The sequence below is a fragment of the Lipotes vexillifer genome, unplaced genomic scaffold, assembly GCF_000442215.2.
Source record: "Lipotes vexillifer unplaced genomic scaffold, Lipotes_vexillifer_v1.1 scaffold126, whole genome shotgun sequence".
NCBI classification, from domain to species: Eukaryota; Metazoa; Chordata; class Mammalia; order Artiodactyla; family Lipotidae; genus Lipotes; species Lipotes vexillifer.
In genome coordinates this window covers 1,027,708-1,039,755 of record NW_006778324.1, presented here as the reverse complement: position 1 = coordinate 1,039,755, position 12,048 = coordinate 1,027,708, and the positions used below count along the sequence as shown (strand labels likewise).

At 43.3% G+C, this 12,048-nt stretch overlaps 3 protein-coding genes across 3 annotated transcripts; 1 reads left to right on the top strand and 2 right to left on the bottom strand.

Annotated features, from left to right (window-relative positions):
* Positions 1 to 372: 372 nt before the first annotated feature.
* On the bottom strand, positions 373 to 727 carry CUNH17orf100 (chromosome unknown C17orf100 homolog). The gene is given in 2 exon segments (XM_007472365.1): positions 373 to 541; positions 543 to 727. Coding segments are annotated over 2 exon segments (354 nt in total).
* Positions 728 to 1,184: 457 nt separating this feature from the next.
* On the top strand, positions 1,185 to 7,797 carry MED31 (mediator complex subunit 31). Its single transcript, XM_007451595.1, has 4 exons — positions 1,185 to 1,212; positions 2,112 to 2,189; positions 2,670 to 2,766; positions 7,605 to 7,797. Exons 1-4 carry the CDS (start codon positions 1,185 to 1,187, stop codon positions 7,795 to 7,797), a joined length of 396 nt encoding a protein of 131 aa, XP_007451657.1.
* Positions 7,798 to 9,088: 1,291 nt separating this feature from the next.
* TXNDC17 (thioredoxin domain containing 17) lies at positions 9,089 to 11,775 on the bottom strand. Its single transcript, XM_007451594.1, has 4 exons — positions 11,567 to 11,775; positions 10,929 to 11,010; positions 10,426 to 10,501; positions 9,089 to 9,269 (listed from the first exon to the last, which is right to left on the bottom strand). Exons 1-4 carry the CDS (start codon positions 11,709 to 11,711, stop codon positions 9,201 to 9,203), a joined length of 372 nt encoding a protein of 123 aa, XP_007451656.1. The 5' UTR covers positions 11,712 to 11,775; the 3' UTR covers positions 9,089 to 9,200.
* Between the last annotated feature and the right edge of the window lie 273 nt (positions 11,776 to 12,048).

Genomic DNA, 12,048 nt, shown 5'->3' with positions numbered 1-12,048 from the left:
CCCACATCGTGACAAACAAAAAAAAGTCTCTAGACATTGCCAAATGTCTCTTGGGGGATAAAAATCACCCCTGAGAACCACTGTCCTACATCCTACACACAGGAACCAGGATATTTTTTAAATGCAAAATGCATCATGTCACTCCCCTGCTGAAAACCCTCCAGGCAGGAAAGGATGGTCCAGGGTGCAGCAGGGTTAATGAATGTTGGCGGCGTCCCGAAACCGCAGCTTGGCTCTTACATTGATTTGTGGTCTGCTTCCAGGAAACCAAAGATGATCGGTCCACCTGGCAGCAGGCTGGCTGCGAACTGGAGGCAATTCTGCCCTGGCCAAGGGCCATGGCCCTCTCGTGGCCCTGAGGAAGGAAGCATTTCATCGGGCCTTTTGGACATTTTGGCGAGCGGCCGGCTGCTCCCGCCGCGGCGGGCTCTCCACGCGGTGCAGAGACGTCTCCACCTGCAGAGACAAGGCCCTGACGCGGCGGCAGGACGTCTCCCTGCGCTGCGAGGCGGTTTCCACGTGCTGGTAGGACACCTCGAACGCGAGGGACCCGCTTCCCAGAGGGGGAGACGGAGTGCCCCTCGCTGCGGCACTGGGTAGTCTCCACCTGCCGGGAAGACCTCCGCACCTGACGGGAGGTCGTCTCCACGTGGACCGTCGCAGTCTCCTCGGAGCGGGTGGACTCAGCCCGGAGCGGAAAGGGCTTTCCCTCAAGGGGTGAGGCCATCTTACGGGGGTAACGGAACCAAGCAGGCCTCGCGAGGCCCCATTGCCCCACGCTCCTCGACGGGTTACGTCACACGATGAGGAGTGACATCACATAGCACTGTGACGCAGGCACAGCGGTAGCCGAGGATCCCATGACACAGGCACGTGCAGGAACAGTGGTCCTGGTGGGGGCTGGTGACGGCCCCTCTGAAACCCTGGGTTAGGCCCCGCGCTAGGTCAGCCCCCGCATCGCCCCCTAACTTGTCAGGAGCCCGCGCTGGCGGAGGCGGGAACTGGCCGGGCCGGGGCGGGCCTGGGATGGGAGGAGCCGCCCGCCCCAGCGCGAGGCTCTGCCCGCCCCCCGCATCCCACAGTGCACCGCGGCAGGAAGGGGGAGCCGCGGCTTCCGGCACCTCCCCCGCCACTCCCGGCGTTCGCGGTGTCAGGCTGCTGGTTGCTTAGCTTCTTTGCTGGTGATGGCAGCCGCTGTCGCTATGGAGACAGGTGAGTGGCGGTCCGAGCCGTGCGTTTTGGCAAATAGAACTAGCCTGGGCCCAGACACCTGCTCCCGCTTCCCCAGGTTCTCCTTTCAGGCCTAACTCCCCGCAAGGTGATTGTTCGGACCGGGAGGGGCGAGGGCTCTTCTAGGGTCTGGAAGGGCGAAGGTACTTTGGCTTTTTCAAGAGTTTGTTTTGTTGGTGTATCCTTTCTCCTCACTTGTTATTCAGACACCGACCCCGGGGAGGGGTCGGCTTCCGGCGAGGCTACAGGAGAGATTTTGGATCATAAACCGCTTCCTCGATTTGTTTTCTGCGTCTTAAATGAGCTTGCATAAGTTTAAAACATGGTCGACAAACTCGTGTATTATTTTGCAACTGACGCGTCTCACCGAAGCAAGCGTTCCCTGATCTTGCGTTCTCGCCATGGTCTCTTTCAGCTTGCATTCTGAACTTTTCTTGATAGGTTTAGCGTTTGCTTTGTTTTTGCTTAGCTTAATCACTTAACAACTTGTAACACATTATTAAAATAAGGCAAGGCACAGCTACCGCAACCGCAACAGTGGTCAATATTAAAATGTTAAAATCTCAACATAGTGGCTCACGAGTGATAAATGTTCTGCCCCGTGTGTGATCCTGTTTTCTTTGATAACTTGTCTTTAACATTAGAGAATTCATTCATTCCTGATTAAACATTCATTTTAATCAGGGCTTTGCTTTCCTTACACTTCTAAGGAAGGTTTTTCTCCTCCCTCGCCCAGTTTAGGAAAACCTTCACATGCCCTTCTTTATGTAGAAACGTATCTCATCATTAGTCAGGTTTCTTTACTGCTGTTTTCTTTCTACAAATCAGTATTGTATATGGTGACGTTTATTTTGGATGATTTTTGCTATCTTCTCTCCTAGATGATGCTGGAAATCGACTTCGGTTTCAGTTGGAGTTGGAATTTGTGCAGTGTTTAGCCAACCCAAATTACCTTAATTGTAAGTTGTTGAACACCTCATTGAATTGAGTAGCTATTTATAATTTCTGATAGAAGAGCTGCAATTCATAGTTCCAATTCATAGTTGGCCCTTTGTATCCTCGGATTCAACTGCAGTTGGTTGAATCTTCCCAGACGGAGGGTGACAATACTGTCATTGTCATTGCGCTATGTTATTTTATGTGAGACTTGAGCATCTGTGGGTTTTGGTGTCTGTGGGGTCTTTTAGAACCAGTCCCCTGTGGACTTGAGGGATGACTTTAGTATCTACTTTAGTACATTCTCAATTGAACAGAATTATTGCTACACTTATATTGGTATATATAATTGAGCAAACTGGGACTTCTGTTGTGAATTCAATGAGTGTTGGTGGTGGGGATGTTATGTAAGTAAATTCTTTACTTGTATGTTAGGAGTCACAAATCAGTAGTCCAAGGATTGATTTGCTCTACAGGTGTTTTTTTTTTTTTATGCCTTTCAGTTCTTGCCCAAAGAGGTTACTTCAAAGACAAAGCTTTTGTTAATTATCTTAAGTACTTGCTTTACTGGAAAGAACCAGAATATGCCAAGTATCTAAAGTAAGTTTAATTTTTATAGTCCTAAATATGTGTGTACTTTATTATACTCCAAAGCACTGATATTTAATAGACTTCTTAGTTTCACATTGGAAAAAATACAGTTTGAATCTCTGCACTTCTTTTAGTTGTCTCCATTTTAATACGAGACACACTGATCTCTAACTTAACTTGGATTATTTCAGTGATATACTCACCAGTATCCCTGCTTTCTCCCCGCCATCCCCCACCCCCAAGCCAAACAAAGAAGAACTATTTTCTACACAGAAGCCAACTTGGTATCTTAAAAATAGAAATCAGAACATTCCATTAGAACTCTTCAGTTGCTTCTCATTGCATGCAGAGGAAAATCTAGTCTCTTTTCTCGAGCTAAAGACCTGTATGAGCTGGCCCTGTCTTGTCTGACCTTACCTTGTACCACTCACTCCATCTCACCGGGTTTCTGACCACAGTCTATATATGCAGTGACATAGCCATAGCCTGAACATGAAAGACCATAGAAAGGGGTACTTACATGTAAGGAAGGTTTTCTGGAGGGGGTAGCCTTACCTGAGTCTTATTAGCTGCTTATTTTATTTTATATATTTTACATAATAAATATATGTATTTATTATTCAAGTTGTGCAATAGATGCTTTCGTTTTAAGGCTTATGAATTGCAAGGAGCATACTGTAATCACGAACTTATTCCTTTTTTTTTCCTGCTAATTTGCAGTAGTGCTATAGCTTTTTTTTTTTTTTTTTTTTTTTTTTTTTCTCTTTCTATGGGTTTGACTACTCTTTTTTTTTTTTTAATATTTATTGATTCATTTGGCTGCACCAGGTCTTAGTTCTGGCATGCGGGATCTAGTTCTCTGACCAGGGATCGAACCTGGGCCCCCTGCATTGGGAGCGTGGAGTCTTAACCACTGGACCACCAGGGAAGTCCCCTAACTTATTCCTTTTTAATGGTAAAAAAGAAACCGTGAATTCCCACCTGTGCTTTGTCTTAACTAGGTAGTCAAAAAGCAATTGTGAAACTTTTAGTCTTTTTTTTCCCTAAACGAACACAAGTTTGAGAGGAAAATGTTTCAAACTTGTACTCCCACTTTTCTGATCTGTGTCTCGTAACAAGGAGGATGTATGAAGCCCACATCCTCCTGTAGCTTGCAGGAGGACCCTTGGCACCCTTACTGGCCCTTTATAAAGAACCACTTATTCATTTAATAATCCAAAGAAAAGACTTTTTTTATTAGATTGCAACATGTTGTATGTATGTAGACTTAGAGACTCAGTGTTGGACACTGAGCCCTAGACACCATCAAGTTCAGTTTCACCCACAACATTGCTGAGATGGTCATCTACATGCTGGCTGGAGGTTTCCAGTGAGCCCATATTACTCCATTCAGGGGCAACCAATTCCATTGTTAGCTAGATGCTAGAAGGTTCTTCCTTGTATTATAATATGATACACCTCCATGTAACTTCAACCCATGTTGAGTTTTGTCCCTGAATTAATCCAGAACCAATCTATGCCCTCTTGAGGAACAGCCATTCAGATATTTAAATTCAAGAGAGGTTGCAAATTAACCCCCATTTCATTTCTGCACAAGGTTTTCATTTAATAGTTGCCAACATTTGAAGATTAGAAAGTTTCATATTTTAATCCAGATTTCTAGCTACTCTTTAAAATTCTGGAGGATCTGGTAACCCCAGGTCTTTGTTCTCCCAGGTCAGCCACTGGCTAGAGCAGAGGAGCAGTTGCCTCTTCTAGACAGTTTCCACCATTTCACTAGTAGCCACGACTTGCAACTGTAATTTATCTCTTACATCTTTTTTTCTCACCTACCTTCAGCCATTTCTCATGTGCCCACCTTTGGATATTTTGCACTTATGCCTTATGTTTTTCAGCCAAGAGCTAAACACAGGCCTTCAGATGTCAAGGTACAGTGGACCAAATAGCTTTTTATTCTTCATATGGACATTATACTTCTATTTGTTCAACTTAAGTTTACATTACCTTTTTGGGGGGGGGCAGGGAATGAGGGGGCAAGGATTCATATTGTTGACTTGCTGGGAGCTTTATGTCAACTAAAATCTTTCAGTTCTTATTTTCATCAATGCTGTTAGTTTAGTTCTCCATTTATATATTTTTAAAAAATCTAATTGCAGAACTTGCCTTTTGTACCTCTTCTATTTCATCTTGTTGGTTAATGCTATAATTGTAGCCTATTAACATATTTATAATTCCTTATTTTGTCATGTAATGTATTCTGAGCATTGACTCTACAAGTCTGTTAAATGATCACTGTGTGTCTAAGTTCCAGTTACTAAATGCTACTTGAAGACCATTCTCTTGGTCGTCACATTAACTTATTTTACAGTTGAAGAAACTAAACCTTAAGGGAGTTTAAGTACCTTGTTTGAGGCCACCCAGCTGGAGAATGGCAGAGCTGGTTTCAAACCTAGGTCTTTTAAACTACCAACAATGTCCTCATGAAAAGGAAATAGCCAGGGTAGGTGTGAGTAGGGCTTTCCAGGCTTAGCTGCTGACAATTACAAGCAACTATGAATCTTTGGAGTATAGGAAGCAAATGTGTAATAAGGACAACATGGTGTAGGGCCCTGCTACTCAATGTGGTCCTCAGACCAGCAACATTGGTATCACTTGGGAGCTTGTTAGAAATGCGGTCCTCAGGCTCCACCCCAGACTTCCTGAATCAGAGTCTGCATTTTAAGAAGTGATTCAGGTGGGCTTCCCTGGTGGTGCAGTGGTTGCAAGTCCGCCTGCTGATGCAGGGGACACGGGTTCATGCCCTGGTCTGGGAAGATCCCACATGCTGCGAAGCGGCTGGGCCCATGAGCCATGGCCGCTGAGGCTGCGCGTCCAGAGCCTGTGTGCCGCAACAGGAGAGGCCACAACAGTGAGAGGCCCGCGAACTGCACCCCCCACAAAAAAAGAAGTGATTCATGTGTGCATTAAAATTTGAGAAGCACTGCTGTAGTGTACTGTCCCCAAACTTTAGTCATTTGTATACCACTTGTACAATTTTGGCTCTATCTGTGTACTCCCTATAAGACTTACTGTTTTTTAATTAACTCATTTAAATTTTATGTCTTTTCTGTTTGAAATAATTTTACTTAAAAACAAATGGAAAAACAGTAAGAAGAATTCCTGTATATTCTTCCCCCAGATATTCTAAGTGCAAACTTCTTATATAATCATAGTACAGTGATCAAAATCAGAACATTAACATTGATATATCATCTGATCTTGTTATCTAACCAGACCTCACTCACATTTTGCCAGCTGTCTCACTAATGTCCTGTGTCTGGGGCAGTGTCCAGTCTAGGCTCAGATGCTGCATTTTGTTGTCATGTCTTAGTCTCCATTAATCTGAGTTCATCAGTCTTCTTTTTTTTCCCCCCATAAGTGTGACACAGAAGTGATGTTATATCCTCCTTGGTATATCAGGAGTCATAGGATGTCAATTTGTCCCTCTACTGGTGATATTAATTTTGGTCACTTGGTTGAGATGGTGGCTGCCAGTTTTCTCTGTATCAAGTTACTATTTTTCCTTTTGTATTTAATACATATTTTGTGAGGGAATACTTTGAGACTATGTAAATATCTTGTTTCATATTTCATTCTTCTACCTAACTTTAGCATCTATGGAAGATACTTGCTTGAAACAATTTTTACTGTGGAGATTTTCTAATTCCATCATTCTTTATTCATTTATTAGTTGGTATTCAGTTGTGAGGAAGGAACATTTCCTTGTTCCTGATTTATTTATTCATTTTAAAAAGTTACATCAATAGGGACTCTTGGATTCTTTATCTTGTGGGTTATAATTATGTATCTTCTTGATCCCAGATATAGCCAGTGGGAGCCCCTTCACATTGGCTCCTGAGTACTTTTGACATATCCCTATAATTTTCTGAGCATTTTTCTTTCTGGCACTACATAATATTCCAGGCTTATCTTGTACTTTCCCTGTTAGTCTTAGAATCAGCCATGTCTCCAACCAACCTTGGATAATTCTATATAAAACCCATGATCTGGGCACTCGATGTGCTCATTGGTGTCATTGCTTGTAGGCCCTCTCAACACACAAAGCTAGAAATTGTGTGTGTGTGTATATAAATATCTATTTCTATATCTGTGTGTGTGTGTGTGTGTGTGTGTGTGTATATATATATATATATATATATATATATATATATAAAGCCATGAGTTCATACTGATGTTTTCAATTCCAACTCAGTAACAAGATACATTCTAGCCTTCCCCTTCCTTATCTGAAACTCTTTTTCTGAGAGCCAGAAATTTAGCTTTCTATCTACAGCATATTTACTTACATATTTGCTCAACCTTAGAGTATATGTACTTAATTTCAGAATTGTTATATCCCTATGGAAAACTAGAATACAATATTTGTGCTTAGTTCTTTCTGAGATTGACTCAGTTTTAAAAAAGAAGTTGTCTTATTCTTTACGGAAAACCAGTAGGTATTAATTAAACACATAATTAATTACTAAAATAAAAAGTGTTCGTGTTCCTCACCTTGGAAACCACCAGAAGAGAATAGCATGATTTGTCTCCCAATGTTGACTCTGTTTACCAGTTACTGTGTGGTCTTAGGCAAGTTATTTAATCTTTCTGAACTTAAGTTTTCTCACATTTGAAAATCTTGCTGACTTTTGATGCATAAGCAGGAAAAAAAAGAACTGTACTACCAAAGTATACTAAATTAATGTTACAGAAATGGTAGGCTGCAAGATCGTTTTTAGGTGAGTAACTGAACTACAGTGTGGTATTATTACGTTACATCGCTCATTAACTTATAAACTTAACCCCAGGTACCCTCAGTGTTTACACATGTTAGAACTGCTCCAATATGAACACTTCCGTAAGGAGTTGGTGAATGCTCAGTGTGCGAAATTTATTGACGAGCAGCAAATTCTGCACTGGCAGCACTATTCTCGGAAGCGGATGCGCCTTCAGCAAGCCCTGGCGGAGCAGCAACAGCAAAATAACACATCAGGAAAATGAACAGTTGGATCCAGACCAGGCTCTTAAGACATGTATATATTGCTTTTGTACAGTGAAGACAAAAAAAGACTCTTCCTATGTACCTTTATTGTGGTAGCACCTAGAACCGTTAGTGTGCTATTGAACTAACTTTTTCTTGTTAATAGATTATTTGTGTTAAACCAGAATTGTTTTACTTTGATTTCCCTGTGGATTTGTAAGCTTTTATTAGTATTTAACACAGTCAGCTGAGTAAGAATAGAAATGTTAGGTGTTTCAGACCAATTTAAGGCAGCAGGGGGTGAGGTAAGGGGAGGGCCACTGAATAGCCCAAACTCTAAGCCAAGCTCTGTTTTCATGTACAGTGGGGCCTGGGACAAGTCTGTCTCCTGGAACCTTGCTGTCCCTCAGATCAGCTATCCTGCCCTTCATCTACAGAGTGAGAGGTGTGGAGTAAGTGACCTTTACGTCAGGCAGCAGGAACCGCATAAAGGTTCTTAAATTCTGCAGGGCAGGAGACATACCTGTATCGCCAGTTGCTTTGCAAGAGAGCTTTAAGGAAGAATCATTGGTATGTCACTGACCTAGTAATGGCAGGGGGAAGATTGGTGGTTAACTACTAATTGGACTCTTGACCTTAAGACTAGAACAAAGGTGAGGAGCCTCAAATATCTGTGCTCATTTGGGAAAGCCGACCTTTATTTGGCAGATACCACAAACCAGGCACAACGTTAAGCGCTTAGTTGCATTCTCATTTTATCCTCAGAACAATCCATGTTCATAAAGGAGGAAACTGAGGTTTAGACAGGTTAATGGTTACACAGCTAGTAAGTGATAATCAATGAGACTGACTCACAGGCTGGAGTCCTTCCCATCACTAGGTTATATGGTTTCTGACCTCTCTTCCACCCGCCTCATCCCAAGTAGTGAAGCATATTCAGACAGCTGTAACAAAACTGCCAGCATTAAGCAGAGGCTGGATTAGATGTGCTCTGATTCCCTTCAGTGGTTAGGTTAAGTTCTACATTCTAAAGCCAAAGAAGGAGTTTTAGGAATAACAGTTCTTTGTAAATTCGTGGGATTTAAGGTAAAAGATCCTAACTCCTTTAGAGATTTGGAAGCTGTCTACTGCACTATTAGGGGCTTCTAGGTATTTCTGTCATCTCCAATAATAGCTTCCTTTGTGCTATTACTGCCACTCCTGAAGAATTATTTTACGTATGGTAGCTTAAATATACCCATATATAAAAGCAAACTGAGGGTTCATGAGCATTTTAATAGCACTCTCTATTGTTTAGACATGTACCAATTTTTTTACATCATCATTTATTTACTTATTGCTAACATGAATTCAAAGCAAGTATGCAGATTCTTTTATACTAGAGCAAATCAGGAAATAAAGACACAATTGCCATCATCAAATCTTAATCTTCAGAGAACAACATCTCCACGAGGTTGGCCTGAAGACACTCAGATTCTACCAGTTTTTGAGGCTGTAAGAGAACAACAGTCATATCTTAACCCACAGCTACAAAAATGTCATTAGGAGGGGAATGAGTTGTTCTACCTTGAATGACACAAGTCTTGGAACAGAGAAATTATGCTATTCAGAAACTATTAACTAGTTGTAACAAGCTTTATGAAATAGTTAAGATATTTACCTTAAGGTGAATCATTAAAATACTTGGCTCCGTGGACTAAAAGAGGAGACAAGAAGCCCGATGTCACCCCTTCCCTTTAACTCTTTAATTTAGAATCCCAGGGCCATAACTAAACTAGAGGACATGCCCTTTCTTTTCATCCAGAGTTATGGATTAAGTTGAAAACAACTATTGATGCCACTGTTTTAATTGTATGTTAACCAACTTTCTTCAGCAGTGCTTACAGAATTTTAAAATAAGGATGGCTTTTAGAAAGCATGAAAAGGGGCTTCCCTGGTGGTGCAGTGGTTAAGAATCCGCCTGCCAATGCAGGAGACACGGGTTCGATCCCTGGCCCAGGAAGATCCCACGTGCCACGGAGCAACTAAGCCTGTGCGCCACAACTACTGAGCCTGTGCGCCACAACTAGTGAGCCCGTGTGCCGCGAGCTTATGCTCCACGAGTAGCCACCGCAATGAGAAGCCCGCGCACTGCAATGAAGAGTAGCCCCCACTCGCGGCAACTAGAGAAAGCCTGCACACAGCAACGAAGACCCAGTGCAGCCCAAAATAAATTTAATTAATTAATTAATTAAAAATAAATAAATAAAAGGCATGAAAGGGCTTCCCTGGTGGCGCAGTGGTTGAGAGTCCACTTGCCGATGCAGGGGACAAGGGTTCGTACCCCGGTCTGGGAAGATCCCACATGCCGCGGAGCGGCTGGGCCCGTGAGCCATGGCCCCTGAGCCTGTGCGTCTGGAGCCTGTGCTCCGCAACGGGAGAGGCCATAAAAAGAAAGGCATGATAAAACCCCTAATATTTGCATTATTAATAACTTATTGGGATAGGCCATAGGGATGGACAGCCATGTGTATTTTGAATACATTCTGAAGAGCAATGTGATATTTGGGATGAAATGTCAAGATCTCTTCAAATTTGAATCCAGAACAAGTTAAAAGAGTTTGATAGGGTGAACTGTATCCCCAACACAGTTAAAGAAAGATACTCACTGTTCCATATTTAAGTAGTGTAGGCACTGCAGTTAATTTCAACTTTTTCCTGAAGTCATTATTTGGCTCTTTCCAACTATTTCAGAAGGAGAAAGTGATCATGAAAAACATTTACTTGGTTTCTTACATTCTGCTTGGTATTTGATATATTCCCAGTTTCAATCTTATAGTAATCATTGTTTTTGTTGTAAACATTTTAAAAACCTTGACATCTACAACATATATTCTCCTGTGCAAAGTTTTCATTTAAGTGAATATATACTAAGATATAAAATAAATGTAAAGACAAGTTCTGAACTAACATCAGGCCAAATTATTGAATTACCCTTACCTAATACAAATGGCTGAACATTCGAATTTTTAATTTGTATTTAATATATTCTAATTGCTTGACTTATCCGACTGTATCTTAGAACTCGGAACCTGAATCACGAGACCCTTCCCGCCTAAATTTGCAAGAGTCTAGTGCATGTCTGGGAAATAGAGTACGCATTGCCACTTACTAAGGTTTTTCTCCTACTTGGCAGTAGATGAACACACATCCTTCACCAACATGCTTCAGCCCCTCTCGTACGACCGGTTCAGCTTTTTAAAAAGTTGATAGAAATAATTACCAACTTTACAATCAGGCACTGATGAACAGCGTCCCTCTCCCCTCCCCTCAGTCTCGGTAAGTACTCAGACTTTATCCTGCAGTTAACTGAGGAGATTAACGGAAGTCACGTGTTTTTTTCTGATTTTTGAGAGCCACTTTAAGGGTAAGGACCCACTCTCAATCCTGATTTGTCCCCAGGCCACAGCGCCCAGAACAATGAAAGACAAATATTTGTTGACTTACCATAAGGAGACCAATTCACGTCTCCTGTAAGACACTAAGCACATTGGGGAAGTGAAAATCTAATGGACTAGATTCCAAGATTACCTGGGTCGAATGGTAGAAGAGCACACTTGGCGGGGCGGGAAGGATTTAATAGGAGGAGAGTCGGGAACCGGGTAGGAAAAGGCAAGGTGAGAGCTCAGATCAACCTGCGGGACTCCGGTAGCAAGACTCCCTCCCCTTCCTCTCCACCCCACTCTCTGGCCATAGCCTCGGCCTTCCTGCCACTTACTCTGGGCTGCAGCCCCCGAATCCCGGCCTCACCCTGCACGCAGTCGGGGCACCAGCTTTTGCCTTCGGCGTCCTTAGAACCAGAAAAATAGGCGAAAACGGTCTTGCCACTGTGCTGCTCCACCGCCTGCATGAACTCCTCGTAGCCGTACACGCTCACCTCTTCGTAGCGGGCCATCGGGAGAGCTTGCCTCAGACAGCTAGAAGTGTCTTGGGTTCGGCTGCCGCTGGGAGGAGCTCCATGCGGGGTGGGGCGAAGCTGTTTCCGGGTGGGCGGGGAGCTGGCCAGGGCCTGAGAAAGCAAGCCTGGCTCTGAGGTGCTACGGGAGCCTCTGAGGGCCAAAACTCCTCCGCACCGTCTTTCTCTTCTCTTTTCTCAGGTCCCTCAGTGCCGGCTGCACCCCGAAACCTCGGCTTCTGACCCTGTCTTGTCCGGGCCCCAGCCCCATGTGCAGTGGCTGCAAAACCTGCCGCCACGCAGCCCCTGCACCGTTAGGTGGCTCCGGAGCCTTAAC